Here is a 22,560-nt window from a genome sequence, read left to right as displayed (position 1 = left end):
TATGTGCCACTTTGTGTTGGTCTATCACATAAAATTCCTTAAAAAATTTACGTTTTTGGTTATAACATGACACAATATGGAAAATTTCAAGTGATATGAATACTTTTTCAAGACACTGTTTTATTTCTGTCCAGATAAGTAAAAGTGTACAGCTGTAGTCCCAGAAAAGACCTCTATTACAGTATATAAATACCATGACTATGTTGTGCATATGCTGTATTGTCTTTTAATTGTATGCTATATGTACATACTCTAACCTTTGTATTTTAACCACAGCTCCAGAAATCTTTCAGTCTTTTGTTAATGGGGGAACTGGCTACTCGTTTGAGGTGGACTGGTGGTCATTAGGAATAATGGCATTTGAGCTACTCCGAAGCTGGGTAAGATTTCATTCTACAGTTCATTAGAAATGTAAGTACCGTAAAGCTGGCCATACATGGGTCTTTTTATGTTTTTTCCTTCAACCAACATCTTGAATGAAAAAAATGACCTGATTCCCCTAGCCACACACTCAATGTGGATGCAGGAATCCCCCCTGTCATTGGCTTCCAATGCCCCGTACCACGATCGGAAATTCCGCCAGCAGAAGTCTGATGAGAGCTTTTGGTCGTGAAAATGCGATCGTGTGTATGCTCCATCGGACTTTTGCTCTCGGCCAGCAAAAGATTGAGAGCATGTTCTCAATTTTTCGGTTGGAAAAAGTTCCGATCAGAAATTCCGATCGTCTGTACAAATTCCGACGCACAAAATTCCTACACATGCTTGGAAACAATTCGACGCATGCTCGGAAGCATTGGACTTCATTTTCTTGGCTCGTTGTAGTGTTCTTGACAGTCAAAAGTTCAGAGAACTTTTGTGTGGCCATGTGTATGCAAACCAAGCTTGAGCGGAATTCCGTCGGAAAAAACATGCACGTTTTTTTCCGACGGAAAATCCGCTCGTGTGTACGGGGCATAACAGTGGAAGGATCCTCCCCACTGAGAAATTGGGGTTGATTTACCAAAGGCAAAGAGACTGTGCACTTTGCAAATTGCAGTTGCCCTCTGCAAGTGGAGTTGCTCCAGAGCTTAGCGAATGAGGTAAGGCTTCACTTTGCAAAGAGTACCCAATCACGTGCAAGGAAAATTAAAAAAAAGCATTGTTGCACATGTGATTGGATTATGCAAGTCAGCAGAGCTTCTGCTCATTTACTAAGCTCTGGAGCAACTCCACTTGCAGAGTGCACAGTCTATTTGTCTTTAGTAAAATAAGCCTATTGTATTCTGACAGTGGGGACTATTCCCTGTCAGAATACATTGATAAGCTGCTGCAGCCCATTGGCTTCGGCTACTGGTCGAGAAAAAATTTCCAAACAGCCCTTTCAACAGAAGTAGTTTGTTAAATCAACTTCTGTTGAGTAGGAAGAGCCACACATGGATCAAAATTTGGCTGGTCCCTGCTGAACCCAATTTCGATCCATCTGTGGCCAATTAAATTCCGTACAACCAGTATCCACCAATCTTGGAATTTTTATTACAACCTGATTTCATCTACAAGCTACCTTTGCCCCAAGACTTCCCATAACATAGGGTTGTGCTCAGTTGGAGATCTGTTATCTTCTTGAACGTATCGATATTACACTATTGCACTTTCCTTATTCCTTCCTGATCACAATAGTCACGCATCTGAGAGATAGACTGCTCTTGAGGCCCCAATCACAACTGAGCTTTTCTGGAATATGTTATAAAGTGCACAGAAAATGCTAATTTTGGCTCATGTTTTGGAAACCCACTGCAAACCCGTGTCACCCTTGCAGTGCCATTAATTGTTAATGGCACCCAAAGCCAAAGAGCAGGTGGCAGACGTGTATTTTGCGGTGTGGCAATCGCGCTTTAGGCGAGACAAAATGTGCAGTCAAAAAACACGCCACACTCCACTCCAAATAGGGTTCTGGAGCTTCTTTGGGAAGTTTGTCATGCATAGAGCAGCCCATTCAAGTGAATGGGCTGCCCTACATGTGATGAAACATGCACAAGCAAACGCAGGTGGGAACTCAGTATAGGTCATTTCAGGGTAATGAAAGTCAGGAACTCATTAATGACCCTTACCTTATTAAAAAATACATTTATATATTCACTATATTCTCTTTTTTTATAGCGACCGTATGATATTCATTCAAACAGTTCCGTGGAATCTCTGGTCCAGCTATTTAGCACAGTCACTGTCCAGTACTCCTCAGTGTGGTCGAAGGACATGATTGCACTATTACGGAAGGTACTTTTTATAGCAGTTGTAAAATTAAAAACACCTTGCATAAACAGTAGTTTGTATTTAGGAATTGATACCAATTTTCTTAACCACTGTGAAAATCAAATCAGCAGCTATAATGTTTGGTTGGGGTTTAGGCAAAAAGGGAGCCTAAAGTCAAAACATGGACTAAAGCCTCGTACACACGACCGGATTTTCCAACAGGAAATGTTCGATGTCAGGCTGTTGGCGGAAAATCCGACCGTGTGTACGTTCCATCGGATAATTGTTGTCGGATTTTCCACAGACAAATGGATGGCAGGTTTTAAAATTTTCCACTGACAGATGTCTATTGTCGGATTTTCCGAGCGTGTGTACACAAGTCAGTCGGACAAAAGTCCAAAGCACAAACACGCATGCTTGGAAAGCAAGGACAAGCCAGCAGCGGTCGGTCTTGTAAACTAGCGTTCGTAATTAACATTCGTGACGTGGCAAATTATGAAATCTTGAAATGCAGAGCACAATTCTCTTCTTCTTTAATGGGATAATAATGAAGTTGCTTTGCTGGTGATATGGATGGAGTTATTGCAAAACAAATTTTCAAAGGCTTTTTTTTTCTTGTGATATCAAGAATAATATTATGCTTTTTTCTTTTTTGGGCAAGTTACAGCAACACCATTATCCCATAGATTTTAAGATCAAAGATACAACTATGTTGGTGTCCCTTGTCAATTTTACATTGTATTTTTTTTAGATGTAACTGCCTACTCCCAAACTGAAGTAAAACACATAGCCAAGTATTATTCTCCACAATTTTTTATTGTGCATTAAAAAAGAAAACAAATAAAATTAGACATGCTATCTGCCAATAGAACTTAACCAAAAAGTGCGTTCTATACATCCAAAAATATAGAAAATATAACAAATCAATCATTATTATTCAACCAAAAAAATTAATAAAAGCCTCATGCATGTGTCCTGCTGCTTAATATAGGGGGTCAACAATGCCAAGAATTGGTGAAAGAAGGAGTCTGACATCCTCCTCCTCCTGTTCCTGGACTGGACTTGGGTCAAAGCAATAACTCCAAGGCCAATAATAAATAACACATTTATCTCCTCCGATTCCGCAACATCTCTGGTAGATGAACGGCCGTTCAGAAACAAACTGAAAAGCATGAAATGAAAAGTGCGAACTAAAAAGCGCTAAATGAAAAGCGTGAAATGAAAAGCACAAATCATCGCTCACTAAACTTCTACTAATACAAAATTAGCAGAAGGAGCCCAAAGAGTGGCGCTAAAGAACTGAAAAACCACATAGTACGTCACTGCATTTGTGTTTGTTGGCCGACAATTCCTTACCATGTGTATGCAAAACAAAATCTAGGCACACGCCTTCGGAGAAAAGTCTGAGGTTTTGTCTGAGGAAAATCTGATCGTTTGTATGAGGCTTTAGAGTCTAATGGCTCCTTTACAATAGCTTGGCTCTCTGAAGGGAGATCCATGCTCAGATTGCTTTTAAGAAAGCATTAACAGGTGGTGAGGAGGCATTGTATCAACTCCTCACCTTCTGCTTTTACCCCTTGAATCCCTCCCTAGCTCGCTGCAACCTTGTGCATTGCACTTGGTTGCAGAGTAACCACACTCACCTGAATGCACTAGCACCTGCCAAAAGGCAAAGCATTGCCAATTTTGTACACCCCTATCCAGCTAAAGTGGAGCGATTAAGGGGTGGAAAAATGCTCAGCCATGGGGTTTTAGCACCCCCCAACCGCTAGTGTTAACAAGCCGATCGTGTATTTAACCAAAAACAACCATAAGGATTGGTCAACATGTTTTGGGGGTTCTAAATCAGGGGTCTCCAGACTTTCTAAGCAAGGAACCGGTTTACTGTCCTTCAGGCTTTAGGGGGCCGGACTGTGGCCTGTGGGAGTGGAAAGTGCACCAGCATCAGTGCCCCATCATTGGTTATAATAGGAAGAATAGTGCTGATGGTGTCAGTAGGGGAAATGGTGCTGTATCATTGGAGTAGTGCCCCAAGCGCCAGATAAAGGCAAGCAAAAGACCACATCTGGGCCTTGGGCGGCAATTTATGGACCACAGCTCTAAGTGATGAATGGAAGAGTTGTGTTAAGACTGCGAAGTGTACGTTTTTTATATGCTGTGTGTGGGCCAAAACATTCCAGCAGCAGTTTTTTTTTTTAGCAGACTGATGACATTAATGCTAAAATCCTGAAACTCATGAATGGTTCTCATAACTGTGCAGGCAGAAGATGCTTTATCCACCATACTTACTACAGAACCCATGCAGAAGTTAGCCTAATGTGAAATTTATTTTTTGCAATCTACAAAACTGTCGCATGCCCTACATTTACAGTAGAATCGTCACCCTTTTTCACGATTGAGAATACTGTATTATATCCTGAAAATGCTCTCTGAACTTTTTTCCCCTTTAGTAAAGAAAATGCATAGGGTCATTTAAACTTCAAGGGAGTTTTGGTAAAAGAAAAGGTTTCCTTGAAGATTAATGTTTTAGGGACAGTATCTTGTAGATTAGGTGGAAAGTGTAAGAGGGAAGTAACTACCTCTGGTGATGTTCTGTCTATGCAATCTTTGATATTGTGCAAAGCCCAAATGTTTAAGCTCTTGTACACACGGTCGGAGAATCCGACGGAATGTGTCCTATCGGACCGTGTTGTCGGATAATCCAACTGTGTGTGGTATGCATCGGACTGATTCCGTCGGAATATCCGTCGGACCCAATTTTCCAACATGTTGGAAATATTTCCCGACCAACTGGTTCGATCGGACATACTCCGATCATGTGTAGAGAATTTTGATCGGACCAAGTGCCACGCATGCTCAGATCAAATTCCTACATCAAAGCTATTGGCTACTAGACTGCTGGTTTCTAAAAGCTATCTCTGTATGGTAACATCAAAAGAAGAAACGTTAGAGATTCTTGCTTGGTTCAGATGGATTAGTGCATGAGCTTTTAACAATGGGGTCTTCATACACCATAGGGGTTTGAAAACCAAATGATGAAGAATGAAGACAAAAATAGTTAGAACCTAACCATTAAAAAAAAAGTATCACCTGACAGTGGGCTAAAGTCTGCTGTTGGCTGACGTCACAGAGCTGGTTCAGACTCTGCAGGGATCTTAACAATAATGTTGGGATCCACCCAGATGCCTGGTTGGCAGCTGCCTCAGCCTCTCGGCACACCGCTGAGAGACTGGGCCAGCCGCTTCCAGCCCCTCCACAGCCCGACGATCCAGCGAGTGTTGGAGGGGAAGAGCAGGGAGTCGATGATGGAACATCACTACTCTTTGCTCAGTAAAGACCAAGAACTGAGTGAGCAGTGGTCATATGATCTCTTAGTTCTCGGTGTCAGAGCCGGCAGGGGATTGTTGCAACATTGCATATAGGTGCTGCAGCCATATAGGTGAGTATATATATTTGTTTTTATTAATATTGTACACTTCTCCTATAATATAATCTATGTAATTATTTGAATGGCCTCTCTCAATCTTTTTGCCCCAGGGGAACCTTTGAAAAAAAACACACACCTCCCCATAGAATTGAATAGAAAATGCAGCAAAAAAAAAACAAAAAAACACTGGTTTCTTTCTCGTACATCACGGGATACAGAGACTCAGTAATTACTGATGAGTTATAGGGTATCATTAGGGAAAGCAGTCTTTTTTGAAAAGACGAGGGGGGGGGGGGGCGGAAGGGGTGAGCGGAGGAGGGGGGGCAGAGCGTTAACGCAACGTCGGCATGGTTAGCCGCCCACATCGCTGGCTACACGGGCTATAAAGTGCACTCTTTTTCAGATGCACACAGCCTATGGAGGGACACAGAGCTGACAGGCACATGTGAATCTGGGACTCAGGCATTCCCTGGCAACATTTACTTAAGCACCAGACTGTGTGTTGGTAGCAGCGGCAGTTGCTGAACTACATTGCCCAGCAGTCAGTGCTTTTTTTTGTGGTTCCTCTTCCTTTGTTGCTTGCCACTATTGGCAGAAGAGGTACAAATACTCCGAAAAACAGGGACTCAAAGGGATCTCCCTCAGGCTCTGAGGACCCCCCCCCCACCTTCCCCCCCTGAAGGACCTAGGGAAGCTGGCCAGGGTGAGCCGTCTGGGTCAGGGCCTGCATCTGCTTCTGGCACTTTAGCCCCTGTATGCATAACGCAGGAGGTTTTTTCCTCAACCATAAATGGCCTAGAGGAAAGATTAGTGGACTTAATTGCATCTTCACTCAGTGGAAGAAAATGCACTAGGTCCCCCTCTGCCACCCAGGACCCTCAAACAGAGGAACTCTGGGATAAAGGAGAGGATCGGGACGAGATTGATGATTTCTCTTTTGAGGAATCAAGTGGAGAAGGGCCCTCTTCAGCTTCTCATAATGAGGTGTTGGTGCAGATTCTTGCTGGATTGGCCCGCTCCACATTTAAGTTGTCCGTATCTGGGTCAGTTAAAGAACCCTCCTCTTGTTTGGGTTCACTGAAGCCTCCTCAAACCGCACATGCCTTTCCTGTTCATAGTTTACTGGAAAAGCTTATTATTCTGAGTGGGATCATCCAGATAAACATCTTTTTCCTCCTAAAAAGTTTTCAATACTTTATCCTATGGAGGAAAAATGTATTAAGTTATGGGGTATACCAGCTATTGACACCGCCATATCAATAAAAGTCTGACTTGTCCTGTTGACAACGCTCAGATGCTTAGGGAACCAACTGATAAAAAATTGGAATTCCTGTTAAAAAACGATTTTTCTCCTTGGCAGGTTCAACCTGATGGGGGGACGCAATCAGAGTTTTGTCAGTACTTCAGAGACCATGTTAAACAGGTCCTCAAGGTTTTACCTGAACAGCAAGCCAGGGGTTGGCCAACCTACCAGCGGCTTTGTGTTTTTCTGTTGATGCTATCAAAGATTCTATCTTCCAGACCACTCGCTTTATGCTTGGGTTGGTGCATATGCATAGAATCTTACGGTTCAAAGATTGGTCAGCCAAATCACCATGTAAGGGGGGACTGCTACAGTTCTCAAGGCTCTGGCAGGAGGATTTTCAGGAGAGATGTGGGCTCTCCACAATAACTCTAGGTTACAAACTAGAGTTCTGAGCATTCGCCTCTCCTCGTTTCCTCTGATCAAATGTTCCCAGAGCCCCAGAGAAAAAGAAGTCTCTCTCTTTCTAGCGTTAGAGCGACTATTGTCGCAAAAAGTTATCGTGGTAGTTCCCGCGCAAGAGCAGGGATTGGGGTTTTATTCAAACCTTTTCACGATACCAAAGCCTAATGGAGATGTCAGGCCCATTCTAGATCTCAAGGATCTAAACCGATTCCTAAAAGTACGGTCCTTTTGCATGGAATCGATCCGGTCGGAAGTCTCCATCCTACAAGGAGGAGATCTTCTGGCGTCAATAGACATCAAGGATGCGAACCTGCATGTACCTATTTTCCCTGCTCATTAAAAGTACCTGCTCTTCGAAGTAGAAAAATGCCACTTTCAGTTTGTAGCTCTGCCTTTCGGCTAGCTACTACACCTTGCGTGTTTACAAAAATCTTGGCCCCTCCTCTGGCCAGATTAAGGGCCCAAGGTATAACAGTAATAGCATACCTAGACGACCTGCTTTTGATAGACCGGTCGGGAGCCCGCTTGGACCTGGAGTACCTAAGTTGGGTCCTCAACTTAGAGAAGTCTTCTTTAAAACCAGTAAGAAGAGTAGAGTATTTGGGTCTGGTTATAGATACAGCCCAGAAGAGGGTATTTTTACCCCAGGCAAAGATCAGTGCCATAAAGAAACTGATTCAGGTAGTCAGGGCAAAGAAGGGGCCTTCTATTCGCCTTTGTATGAGGCTGCTGGCGAAGATGGTGGCTTCATTCAAAGCAGTTCCCTATGCTCAGTTTCATTAAAGACTGCTGCGAAACAGTATCCTGTCTGCCTGGAACAAGAAGGTTCAGGCGTTAGATTTTCTGATGCATCTGTCTCCTGCAGTGCATTGGAGCCGCAGTTGGTAGCTGATACCCAAAAATCTGCAAAAAGGAAAATCCCTTTTACCAGTTACCTGGAGAGTGGTAACAACACATACCATTCTTTCAGGATGGGGAGCATCCAAGGGAGATGGTCCAAGACCGAGAGGTCCTTACCCATCAACATTCTGGAGATCCATATCTTGCCCTAAAGGCCTGGACACTCATGTTCCAGGGTTGCCCTGTCAGGATCCAGTCCGACAATGCCACAGCAGTGGCTTATATCAATCACCAAGGAGGCACCAGGAGTCGTGCAGCTCAGGGAGAAGTGAACCAGATCTTAATCTGGGCAGGAAAGCATGTGCCGTGCATATTCGCAATCTTCATTCCGGGGGTAGAGAACTGGCAGGCAGACTACTTAAGTCATCGGCAGTTAGTCCCAGGGGAATGATCTCTTCACCCAACATTATTGTTGGCCATATGCCAAAGGTGGGGGATTCCGGATGTAGATCTCTTTGCGTCCAGGTTCAACAACAAGATCAACAACTTTGTGTCAAGAACAAGGGATCCTCTTGCATCCGGGACAGATGCGTTGGTGACTCCATGGCATCAGCTCTCGCTGATTTATGCATTCCCTCCTATTCTGCTATTACCACGACTTCTTCGCAGGATCGGGCAGGAAAAGAAGTCAGTACTTCTGGTGGCCCAGAAGAGCTTGATATGCAGAAATAGATGGCAGTGGGTTCCCGTGGACCCTACCGTCACGTCCAGACCTGTTATCCCAAGGTCCAGTGTTCCATCCTGCCTTACAAATGCTAATGCTAAACACACAACCCTATTTTGTGTGGTTCCCCTCCCCTCAGATAGGATTGCTCTGGGACATCCCATCAGTAAATACTGAGTCTCTGTGTCCCTTGATGTACGAGAAAGAAAATAGGATTTTCTCCTTTTCTTTTGAGGTACATCACGGGACACAGAGGTCTCTCCCCTCTTCTAATACACTTATATTGCTTTGCTACAAAACTGAGGTACCTCCAGTAGGGGGAGGGGTTATATGGGGGATTGAACTTCCTGTCTAGGGTGTGCCAGTGTCCAATCACCTAGTGATACCCTATAACCCTTCAGTAATTACTGAGTCTCTGTGTCCCGTGATGTACCTCAAAAGAAAAGGATTTTACAGGTAAGCTGTTATAAAAATCCTATTTTTTGAGTCACGTGTCCTTTTTTTCAGAGATGCATTAGAAACAGAAAAAACATGGCAAAAAAATACATATGGGTTCTTACTGCATTTTTGCAATGGTGCAATGTGAAAGCAGCCTAGTGCCGCGTACACACATTCCGGAATTCCGGACAGAAAAAGACTGATGAGAGCTTTTCATCGGAAAATGCGACCGTGTGTATGCTGCATCGGAATTTAGCTGTCTGAATTTCCAGCAGCCAAAAATTGATAGCATGTTCTTAATTTTCCCGACGGAAATTCCGATCATGTGTATGCAATTCCGACACGCCAAAAGTCACGGATGCTCAGATTCAATTACGAGACAGAAGCTATTGGCTACTGGCTATTGAACTTCCTTTTTCTAGTCCCGTCGTACGTGTTGCACGTCACCGCGTTCTAAGCGATCGGAATTTGGTGTGCCTGTGTGTAGGCAAGACAGCTAAAGCGGAATTCCGTTGGGAAAACCATCAAAGCTTTTTCCGACGAGAATTCCGATTGTGTGTACGCGGCATAAGAAAAATGCCTCTTACAATGGTGGTCAGAATGCCATTCCTATAGACAAATAAAAGACCCTACCAAGTGGTATTGGCCCTAGAACTATGCAGGCAGATGGGGGGGTCAATCAGCCACAGCTCAAGGAACTGGATCATTGGATCCCTGGTTGAGAATGGCTGCATCAGATTATCAATATGTATTGACTTGTGGGTAATGGATATGTTGATTGCCTTAACAAGTACTCATCTTCATGAAACAGGATTCTTTGCATTTTGAAACTACAATCAAAGTGGAGACTTTACCACGATTCCATGTTTTGATTGCACATAAACAAAAGAAACATCTCATTATTTGTAGCTAGCTTGTGTTTTTTTGTGATTTGCAATTTTATGTAAGTAGAATCCTACATTTTCTTTGATTGTTCTATTCTTAGCAACCCATTTGTAAGTGAAACTAAAGCAAAAGCATTTAACATCTTTTGAAGTCATTCTGATTCTTAAAAGGACTGGTAATGATGATGATGATTTGAACTGTATGGCAAAGGAGTTATGGGGCCATATTTAGGGTTGCCACCTGTCCAGGATTCACCCAGACGGTTTGGGTTTTGAATCATGTGTCCGGGTTTCAGACTTCCTGAAACCTGGACACATTATTCAGACTGGTCTGTGGCTCCCCAAGTAACCACGATAGTCACACACAAATCTGTTGCTGTACGGAAGCTATGGGCGTCTGTCTGGGGGCAGGTTGGGCATCACTGGGAGGGTGGTATTGGCAGTTTGTCCACACTCACTGTTCACCTAGTTACTGCTCTCCTTGAGGCACCCAATGGTATCCCAAGTCTTTAATAATCCTATAGTGTATACCAGCCCTCAAATTTTCCACTTGCCTACTAGCATTTTGCGAGTGGAAAATGAGGGCTGGCGAGAAGCTGGGCTGCCTGGGAGTGTGGGGGCGAGCACCACCGGCGTGGTTGATTGGGAGCCATTCTCCCAGCAATTGCCCTGGTGGAAGAGAGCATGGAGGAAGAGAGCCACAGGATCACCGAACGGTATAGCACGCCAGAACTTAATTCTGCATAAAACATTTAGGTGTCATTTCATGGGATCATTTATGAGGGCATGATTAGGGACAGAATTAGGGGAAGTGCAGGGTAGGGGTTGGGTGGGACAACTGGTGGCGGGTAACCTTTGAGGCCTGGCTAGTAGCTCAGGACTCCGCTTCCATCAGTGAATTGGAGACAGGATCCGCCTGCCCCAAATGGTGACCATAGAGATTTCAGGTGGACCAGATGGTCGCCCCGAGTCTCTATGATCGTTCGGAGGCCCGGACACAATGTTATGATGTCACGCTCAGCCTCTGCATTCAAAAAAACGGCGCCGCCTCAGCTGGGAAGCTGTGATCGTTTTTTTATTTTTTTTTATTTTAGACTTCCCAGCCTAGAGGTGAGATATGGGGTCTTATTGACCCCATATCTCACTGTAAAAAGGACTGATCATGCCATATTTCTATTACAAGGGATGTTTACATTCCTTGTAATAGGAATAAAAGTGATCAATTTTTTTTTAAAGTGTCAAACTAAAAAAATAAGTCAAATTAACAATAAAAAATTAAAAATTTAAAGCGCCCCTATCCCAGTGAGCTCGCACGCAGAAGTGAACGCATACGTAAGTCCCGTCCATATATGAAAACGGTGTTCAAACCACACATGTGAGGTATCGCCACGAACGTTAGAGCGAGATAAATAATTCTAGCCCCTCTGTAACTCAAAACATGTAAACAGTAAAAAATTTTAAAGCGTCGCCTATGGGGGTTTTTAAGTACCAAAGTCTGGCGCCATTCCATGAGCGTGTGCAATTCTGAAGTGTGACATGTTAGGTATCTATTTACTTGGCGTAACTTCATCTTTCTTTCACATTATGCAAAAGAATTGGGCTAACTTTAATGTTTTTTTTTTTTTCTAAGCATGAAACTGTTTTTTTTCCAAAAAAAAAACGTGTTTGAAAAATTGCTGTGCAAATACCCTGCGAGATAAAAAGTTGCAACAACCGCTGTTATATTTTCTAGGGTCTTTACTAAAAAAAACATATACAATGTTTGGGGGTTCTATGTAAATTTTCTAGCAAAAAAATGATGAATTTTACAAGTAGGAGAGAAATGTCAGAATTGTTAATTTACCTTTAAAATCACGTTAAGCTTTGTGACTTCTCCATGTCCTATGGTGAAGCCCTGAGGCAAATAATTCTTGTTTATTGAGAGTTACAGTTCCTAGTTTGTGGACTGCAGATAGAGAATTGCATCTGCTGCTGCAATCGTTTTAATAAAGACTTCAAATGTTCAAAAGAGTATTGCTGTAGTTCTATGTTGGTTCACTTTTTAGAACATATGGAACTAATTTTATTCCTGTAGAAATAACGATACATTTAATGCACAGTCTATATAGTTGTATTGGGTGAATGACAGTTATAAGGTCTGATTTACTTTGTATTTCTTTGGATGCTGCAGGTCTTATTAAGTGTGCCATTAAATTGCAGGCTAAGCAGCCACATGCAGCCTGTTGCTGACATTTGCATTTAAAAGTGTTCAACAAAAGCGCCTGTCTGAATGAGCCCTAAGCCTGTATTAACACAAGTAGCTGTATATGAATGTTTGCAAGATCACAACATTTTGTACATGTTTATGAAATTCACAAAAGAACCATGTCGTGCTTGCAGTGCCATACATTGTTAAAGATATACAAAAATAGTTCAGTTCTAGTGGGGAGATGGAGAAATTGCCCACATAGGCAATGACTCCAAAAATAGTGTGTGCAGACAAAAAAAATTGAGAAAAATATAGTTTTAGGGCCAGTTCACACCATAGAAACGCAGTCTGGATGCATTCCAGGTGCTTTTCTGCATGCGCGTTTTTGATGTGTTCCAGTGCGTTTTTGATGCGTTTTTGGTGCATTTTTAATGCAGTCCAGTGCTTCCACCCCCCTTTTTTCTTAACCTTAAGGCCCCTTTCACACTGGGGCGGGAGCGGCGTTGGCGGTAAAGCGGCGCTAAAAATAGTCTAAAAATAGTCGTTTTAAAACCGGCCCGCTAGCGGCCGAAAAAGGGTTAAAACCGCCCGCTGCAGTGGCGCTTTGCCGGTGATATAGCCGCACTACCCCATTGATTTCAATGGGTAGGAGCGGTTTAGGAGTGGTGAATACACCGCTCCTTCACCGCTCCAAAGATGCGGCTAGCAGGACTTTTTTCGCCGTCCTGCTAGCGTACCGCTCCAGTGTGAAAGCCCTCCGGCTTTCACACTGGAGGGAAAGAGGCCAGATTCTTTCAAGCACTATACAGGAGCTATTTTTAGCTCTGTAGCCCCTGAAAAACACCCCAGTGTGAAAGGGGCCTAAATAAGGACAAGTGTGTTGCAGTGCGCAGTTGCGTTGGGTTCACACCACATGTAGTCCAGCGCATTTTTTTTCTGCATCAAAAACACATGGAAAGTAGGTTATATGGTTTTCAATGGCATAGTTCACACCAGTGCTTGCAGTTCCAGTGCGTTCCAATTCCAGAAAAAAAAAAGTAGAACATGCTGCATTTTTTCTGCACTGGACTGGAACTGGAACGCTGTAAAATGCATCAAAAACGCACTGGAACGCACCTAAACGCACCAAAAACGCACTGAAATACCCATGTTCTTATTTAAGGTTAAAACCCCTTTCACACTGTTGGGATGTTCAGGTCCGCCTGTCAGTTTTGATGGCGGACCTGAACGGGCACTCAATGCTAGTCTATGGAGCGACGGATGTGAGCTGTAACATGTCCGCTGACATCCGACCCGGTCTGATCCGCCAAAAGCAGACGGATGGCCCTACATCCGGATCCGTCGCTGGCGGATCAGATCGGGTGAGATCTGATGAAAACGGACATGCTGTTTCCGTTTTCATCCGATCTCTCCATAGAATCCAGTGTTGCTCGACAAGCCCCTCCCCAATCAGTGTGCAGAGAGGAACCTGTCATCCGCCGGCTCAGCGGAGGTCAACGGAGCGATCTCCCGCTGAGCCAGCGGACAGAGGCGGACTCCGTGCAAGCGGATCCGCCTCATCTGAATGAGGCCTAAGGGAAAAAAGGGGTTCAAAAAATGCACTGGACTGCATCAAAAACGCACCAAAAAACACATCAAAAACACAATGCAACGCATCAAAAACGCACATGCAAAAAAGCATCTGGAGCGCATTCCAGACTGCGTTTCTATGGTGTGAACTGGAACTAATACAAATTCTAAAAGACATCAATACATAAGAGCTTTTGTCAAAACTGCATGATAAATTGATGTCATAAATAGAAGAGCATATTCACACCGCAATTGTACAGAGTGAATCTCTACACATTTCAAATTTTTTTTACGTAAATCCTCTTCATCGGGAGAAGGTGGTGTAGAAATCTATGCAATCTAAAATTCATAAAGATATGAGTAAATACAAAATATATGCAAACACAAATTAGGACCCAGAAATTTGGGGTACCATTACAATGTTAATGGTACCCCAAACATGGCAAGGGGTACATGTGGGTTAGCATGTGAAAAAAACATGCACAGCTAAAAACTTGAGCTTCTTTTTATCGTTATTATTGTAGTACCCTCTACTTAGGTAGGTGCTAGAGTAGAATTTTTGTTCTGTAGTGTAGGTAAATTTAGGCAGGCCTGGCTGCCACCCAGGCCTGTTTGTTTTGGTTTGTGTGGGCTGGGAGTGGCTCGGAGTTTAGCAGCTGGTGACTCACAGGCAGCCTCACTGAGACCTCCCACTTTCTTAAGGATCCCAAAAGGAGAGGAGGAGACGAGAGGTGGAGCTGCCTGGGGTGTTCTAAGGAGCTCTGACCAATCCCCAACCTAGATTGGCAGGAGGCAGGCCTCCTTAAATACCCAGGGTCAGCCGAGCTTGGGGGGTTGATGTCGGGTGGACCACTAATTGATTGATATACAATCCACCGGGCATCCCATATTTCCCTCATCTAAGTTAAAAAAAAAAACAAGCACATGGACTGTTCATTGTCTTAAGGTGACTGAGAAGTGAATGCCAGGCTGGGCACGGAGACAGGTGGACCACAACACCCAGCAGCTCCTACGGGGGCACCGATACATTATTATTATTATTATTATTATTATAATACAGGATGGATATAGCGTCAACAGTTTGTGCAGCACTTTACAATATAAAGTGAGACAGTACAGCAACAATACAATTCAATACAAAAGAGTTAGGAGGGCCCTATTCCTGCGAGCTTATAATCTAATAGTGAGGGGCTGGTGGAACAAAAGGTAAAAACTGTGAGGGATGAACTGATGGGAGAAATAGAAGAGTCGATTATTAGCTAAAGGCAAGATAGGCTTCCCCGAAGAGATGATTTTTCGGGGATTGCCTAAAAATTGACAGAGTAGGAAATAGCCGGACAGATTGGGGTAGGGAGTTCCAGAGGATAGGAGAGGCTCTGGAGAAGTCCTGAAGACGAGCATGGGAGGAGGAGACAAGGGAGCTAGAGAGCAGAAGGCCTTTCGAGGAGACAGAGGATCGGTTAGGTGATATTTGGCGACAAAATTGGTGATGTAGCTCGGGGCAGAATTGGGAATGGCTTTCTTATTGTTAGTGTTTTGAATTTTATTTGTTGGGCAATGGGAAGCCAGTGGAGAGATTGGCAGAGAGGAGTGGTGGAGACTGAACGGTTGGTAATGTGGATTAGTCTGGCAGCAGCATTCATGATAGACTGAATTGGGCATAGCCTGCAGAGAGGCAGGCCAATAAAGAGGGCGTTACAATAATCAAGGGCGAGAGATAACAAGGGAGTAAATAAGTTGCTTAGTGGTTTCAATGGTTAAAAACGGGCGTATTTCATAGATGTCATGGAGATGAAGTCTACAAGATTTGGACAGCGATTGGATTTGGGTCTGAAAGGACAGGTTTCCATCTTGTACCCTGGCATGAGGAGAAGGACTGATGGTTGTGTTATTGATCTGGATGGACAAATCAGGGTAGGGGGTCCAGGCAGGAGGGAATATTATAAGCTCAGTTTTAGAAAGATTGAGTTTGAGGAAGCGGTGTGACATCCATGCGGATATGTCAGTTAGTAATTTCGTAATGCGAGAGGAGACTGAAAGAGTGAGGTGAGGAGTCAAGAGGTAGATTTGGGTGTCGTCAGCATAGAGATGGTACTGGAAGCCGTGAGAGTTTACCAGGTGACCAAGGGAGGAGATGTAGATGGAGATGAGGAGGGGTTCCGAGGAAAAAGGCTGCCATTGGAAGGATGCACAAAAAGGCAGAAAATTAACATGGAGGGGAGTTTTAAATCTGTGCCCACATTGTGTATACATTTGTTTCTGAGGGACCAGTTTACACCACAGAAACGCAGTCCGGATGTGTTTCTGAATGCACATTTTTGATGCGTTCCAGATGTGTCTTTTCCTATTTTTTTTTCTCTTTTTTTTTTTTTAACCATTTTTTTTTTCTTTTTCTTGGTGTAATGCCTACTGGTGCATTTGGATGCGTTTTTGATGCATTTTACCACATCCAAGTACATTTCCTTTCAGAGAAAAATGCAGCACATTCTACTTTTGTTGACTGTACTGGAAGGCACTGCACTGGTGTTAACTATGCCATTGCAATACCTGTAACCTACTGTCCATTCATTTTTCATGCAGAAAAATAAATGGCTTGGACTGCATGTGGTGTGAACCTGTCCGAAGAGTACTGTATTTTTCGGACCATAAGATGCACTTTTTTCCCCAAAAAATATTGGGGAAAATGCCTCTGCGTCATATGGTACGAATATACATCAGGCACTGCCCCCCCCCCCACCTCCGGCACCGCCCACTGCCACCGTCGTCACTGCCCCCCCAGACATCTCAGACCCCCATGAGCGCCGGGCGATCTCCCGGCCTGACACCTGCTGAGAAGACAGAGCAGCTCGAGCAAAGGCACAAGTCAGGCTGCATTTATGGCAATGGTCAGGTTGCATTTATGGCAATGGTTAGGCTACATTAATTGCAATGGTCAGTCTGCATTAATGGCAATAGTCAGGCTGCATTAATGGCAATGCTCAGGCTACATTAATGGCAATGGTCAGGCTGCATTAATGGCAATGGTCAGGCTGCATTAATGGCCATAGTCAGGCTGCATTTATGGCAATGGTCAGGCTGCATTAATGGCCATAGTCAGGCTGCATTTATGGCAATGGTCAGGTTGCATTTATGGCAATGGTCAGGCTGCATTAATGGCAATGGTCAAGCTGCATTTCATGGGCACTGGTTTTAGTACAAAGTATAAACAAAAAAGTCAGTGCTACTACCCATACACCACCTAGATGGCAGAGCCCCCAGTTGCTCGATCCACAGTCGCTGGCTGAGTAGAGTAATGTAGAAAAAAAGATCCGCACTCCGGTTATTGCTCTTAAAATTTCTTCATTTTATTGAATAGCCACAGTGAACGAACGCAGATTAAATCAGTTGACGCGTTTCAGCCTATAAGGCCTTAGTCATGACCACCATGACTAAGGCCTTATAGGCTGAAACCCGTCAACTGACTTAATCTGTGTTTGTTCACTGTGGCTATTCAATAAAATGAAGACATTTCTAAATATTTTAGTACACCATTTGGTTCAGAATATTTTTTTTCTTGTTTTCCTCCTCTAAAACCTAGGTGTGTCTTATGGTCAGGTGCGCCCTATGGAGCGAAAAATATGGTATATTAGTTATAATGTAATAAGGTAGACTTGAGCACTGTTTCGGGCTAGGTTCACACTACTGTGTGTCTGGACTGCGTGCAAAATTGCGACAGACACAGAGACATGATGCCCTATAGCAGATGGGCATAATAATTGTAAACCGCACGCATCTGCTAATGCGCGGTTTAGTGCGGCGCATTTTTGGAAAAAGGTTAGAGAATTATTTTGCACATTTCCCACGCATAGGCCAGTCCACTAAAATGAACGGGCTGCTCTATATGCAACACATGGGAAGGCATGCACTTGTTTGCACCTGTATGGCGTGAACTGAGCCTTCCATGTCAGTACATAATTGCCTATTGTTATCTTTTTTTTTTGTAAAATTAGGAATTAATCTGCTTTTTAAAATACAATACCTGTGATAGCTGTAAAAATAATAAAAATTTAGTTAACACAATTTTTTATTTTTAAGCCATTGTTTCTTCTTTATAAAGCTTTGTACTTTTCTAACATGGCAATCATATCCATGAATGGAATTTTCTGCAGTGTTCAAAATATTTGTGTGAATATGGACATTCGCATTTAGCTCCGTCTATGGCATTTTCAAGCCACACTTCCATTAATAAAGCACGCACTTGAAGCATGGCTGGGAAGCGTAGACTACTGTGAAATTGGCCTTTCTAAAAGCTGAAAATAACTAGTTCGGCAATACGTGATTGAAGCATGAAATATAGTATTTTTGTAGCCTGCTGTGACATACGGCTCCGAAGCTCAGCAATATAGTCTGACTGTAAAAGAAACTAAAGTGATTTTTTTTTTTTTTTTTTTTTAAATCGTGCAAAGCAAAGGAAATACATGATTGGTTCAAAATGATACAGGCGGTATAGAATTGTGAACACACACTACCCTGAATGCATTTAAAGTCTGGGAAGATCTCATACGTCTTGTACATAAATAGTATATATAAATATTGCAAATGCGTCCTGTATTGTAAAATGGAAAAAAATTCGAGCAGTATTTGGAAAACGTAGTAAATCATCAGTGACATCTACTGGTGAAAATTAAGTAGTGCAGAAGAGACAGGCCTGTCGATTTTAAGCTGTAGATTCACCAATTTAGGCCTCGTTCACACCATGTCCAGTGACCTGCTGGTTTCTGCATTCGATAAATGTAGGTCATTTCAAGGGCATATAAAAAAAAACAATAGTTTTTCATAGATTTCAATTGTTTAAATTTGGGTTGCACTGATACCAATTTTTTAAGACCAAGTACAAGTACCCTATACTTTTTTTCACGTACTCGCCGATACCGATTACCGATACTTTTTTTAATGTCACGTGACAGTGGACTGTCAGTAGTTTTTTATTTTTTTATTTTTTTACAATTTTATTTTTTACAATGTTTTTTCCTATTTCTTCCAATTTATATATTTTTTGGTTATTTATTTTAACAATGTTTTCATTTTTTGTGGACGGTGTCAGTGCTTTTTATATTTTATTTTCTATATATTTTTTACAATATTATCTTTTAAATATTTATTAAAATTTAGTTTTTTATTATTATTATTTTTTTTTTTTTATCAGCCCTGTTGGGGGCGGGCTTTGTTGAGATATAAGGGGTGTAAACAGACCCCTGACATCTCCCCTTTGAGACAGGGAAAGGGACTGAGGACACAGATTCCCCAGTACCTTTCTCTGCAGCCTCAGCTGTACTGAAGACAAAGGGACAGGAGACAGAGGCTCCTCTCCATTCATAAACTGAGACATTGTAAACAGAGTTTACTCTGCTCAGTTATGAATCTCCCTGTATAGATTTCAACAAAGCCGCTGAAAGAGAGGGGAAGCGGCTGTCAGCTGCTTTATTGAAATCTATACAGGGGTATCGATGCTTGAAACCCCATCCCCACCGCCACACTGATCACCCCTGACTGTCCAGATATCGGGTCAAGCATCAGAACATTTGCATAAGTATAGGTACTAGAATCGGTATCGGTGCACCCTAGTTTGAATGAATAATAGTTATTAAGAGATTTCATCGATTTTAAATAGTTTATCATAGAAATCTATAGTTTCCTATGTGCCTCATTCACACAAGAATATTGTGTATATGGGCAATTCAGTGAGTTGGGTTAAAATGCAACATGAAAGCGTTCTTTTCTTTTGCGTGTGTGCTAAATACAGAGTGCAGGGTTCAAGTGTGGGCTACATACAGATTGCAGAGTACAGGGGGGCTCCCTTTTCCCCCAAATCACCCCCTTCCCCGGAACAGTGCTCTACTCCCATCCCCAAATCCTCCTCATTGACAGCACCTGATAGAGATCTGCGGCTGCAGAAGAGCAGGATAGGTTACGCATGAGGAGAGTGTAGTGTAGCTGTGGGGCACATTGGCACAGGCTTCAGGAGCTGTTGCTGCCAGACAAGCACCGGGTTCCAGTTACCTATCTATGCAGAGAGGTGGTAGGCGGAGCACTGTGGAGATCACTCAACAGCTGGAGCTATCAGTGGTTTTTACAAACGGTCAGTAAATTTACTGATGGTTGGCAACCTTGCTATAGGTACAGTATGTTCATTTTTAGTAACGTTTCCCAGAGACCTCAAAAATATTTCAAGGGTCGTTCCAGGGTAAAAAGGTTGACAAAAGCTGATATACAGCCGTCGCCAAAAGTTTTGAGAATGACACAAATATTCATTTTCACAAAGTCTGCTGCTTCAGTGGTTTTGGATCTTTTTGTCAGATGTTACTATGGTATACTGAAGTAGAATTACAAGCATTTCATAAGTGTCAAAGGCTTTTATTGACAATTACATTAGGTTTATGCAAAGAGTCAATATTTGCAGTGTTGACCCTTCTTTCTGAAGACCTCTGCAATCCGCCCTGGCATGCTGTCAATCAACTTCTGGGCCACATCCTGACTGATGGCAGCCCATTCTTGCATAATCAATGCTTGGAGTTTGTGGGGTTGTTTTGTTTCCCTGCCTCTTGAGGAGCGACCACAAGTTCTCAATGGGATTAAGTCTGGGGAGTTTCCTGGCCATGCACCCAACATTTCGATGTTTTGTTCCCCAAGCCACTTAGTTATCACTTTTGCCTTATGACATGGTGCTCCATCATGCTGGAAAAGGTATTGTTCGTCACCAACTGGATGATTGGGAGAAGTTGCTCTCGGAGAATGTTTTTGTACCATTCTTTATTCATGACTGTGTTCTTAGGCAAAATTGTGAGTGAGGCCACCCTCTTGGCTGAGAAGTGACCCCACACATGAATGGTCTCAGGAGGCTTTACTGTTTGCATGACATAGGACTGATGGTAGCGCTCACCTTTTCAATTGGAAAGGGGATTAATCAGAGAAAATGACTTTACCCCGGTCCTCAGCAGTCATATCCCTGTACCTTTTGCAGAATATCAGTCTTTTACTGATGTTTTTCCTGGAGAGAGAAGTGGCTTCTTTGTTGCCCTTCTTTAAACCAGGCCATCCTCCAAAAGTCTTCTCACTGTGTGTGCAGATGCATTCACACCTGCCTTCTGCCATTCCCGAGCAAGCTCTGCACCGGCGGTGCCCCGCTCCCGCAGCTGAATCAACTGTAGGAGGCGGTCCTGGTGCTTGCTGGACTTTCTTGGGCGCCCTGAAGCCTTCTTCACAAATGCAGTGGAAATGTTTTTTTATGGGATTAAGTTCATTTTCATGGAAAAGAGAGACTTTGCAATTAATTGCAATTCATCTGATCACTCTTCATAACATTCTGGAGTATATGCAAATTGCCATCATAAAAACTGAGGCAGCAGACTTTGTGAAAAATAATATTTGTGTCATTCTCAAAACTTTTGCCCATGGCTGTAGATAAAAGCAGAAAACTTGGGAATAGGGTGACTTCCAAAAAGAAAAACATGGGTATCAGAATGCTCATCTTTTAAGGCTGAGCTCACACTAGTGCGGACCATGTGCCCTGCATATGTTCAGCCCATTCAAATGAATGGGCTGCTGTGCCACGTGAAACGCACAAAAAAGGTGCATGCACCTTTTTAAAAACACGGCTGCAGGGAAACCGCATGGGCAAAAAGACCCACAATTGCAACTACCCGCAATCGCACTGTGGGCTGAGATGCATGGGGGTGCCAATCAGGATGAATGGCAGCACCGCGCCTCTTGCGAGAGCAGTGTGATTTGGCTGCGGTTGTGGGAAAACACATGCACCTGGATGGTTCTCAAGCAGAAAATGTTTGAGAATCTAAGGCTTGATTCACACCTCGGCATTTTTAGTGCTTTTTGCATTTTGCAGATTTGCACTGCAGTCCATTTAACATGGTTTCCTATGGAACACGTTCTGTAGTGCAAAATGCAAAAAGCACTAAAAATGCATAGGTGTGAATCAAGCCTAAGGCCTGGTTCACACTAGTACAGGGGTCTCAAACTTGCGGCCCTCCAGCTGTTGCAAAACTACAAGTCCCATCATGCTTTTGCCTGTGGTAGTCATGCTTATAACTGTTAGCCTTGCAATGCCTCATGGGACTTGTAGTTTTGCAACAGCTGGAGGGCCACCAGTTTGTGATCCCTGCACTAGTACAACGGCAATTTGTGTGTTTCAGTTATCTTTATTAAATTATTATACACACATATCACATATACCAGGTGATTTCTGTTATCATGAAATTCTTTGTGACACAAGTCGTATCTGAAAGCGCATCATTGTGAACCAGGCCTGTGTTGCTCTCTACAGTTCTACCTGTAGATAAAAGCAAACACTTTTCAGATGATATGTGTGTAACTGTTTAAGCATGCTATAAGTTTAAACACTGTTGTAGCCCTTGTACACACGGTCGGACATTCCGACGGAAAATGTCTAATCGGACCATGTTGTCGGATAATCCGACTGTGTGTGGACTCCATCGGACTGTTTCCGTTGGAATATCCGACGGACAAAGTTTTAGAGCTGGGCTATAAAACTTTCTGACA

At 43.1% G+C, this 22,560-nt stretch overlaps 1 protein-coding gene across 1 annotated transcript in view; it reads left to right on the top strand.

The window, feature by feature from the left end:
• STK32C (serine/threonine kinase 32C) overlaps positions 1–22,560 on the top strand; it is a 407,759-nt gene that overhangs the window by 362,109 nt on the left and 23,090 nt on the right. Inside the window, exons 7-8 of the mRNA XM_077455557.1 lie at positions 277–380; positions 2,137–2,253. Coding sequence (XP_077311683.1) covers positions 277–380; positions 2,137–2,253 — 221 coding nt within the window. The remainder of the gene's footprint in view (positions 1–276; positions 381–2,136; positions 2,254–22,560) is intronic.

This window comes from Lithobates pipiens, unplaced genomic scaffold (assembly GCF_037356315.1).
Source record: "Lithobates pipiens isolate NorthernLeopardFrog02 unplaced genomic scaffold, aLitPip1_a1.2 Scaffold_25, whole genome shotgun sequence".
NCBI lineage: Eukaryota > Metazoa > Chordata > Amphibia > Anura > Ranidae > Lithobates > Lithobates pipiens.
The sequence above is the reverse complement of the archived record's forward strand: the minus strand, read 5'-3'. Positions and strand labels throughout refer to the sequence as shown.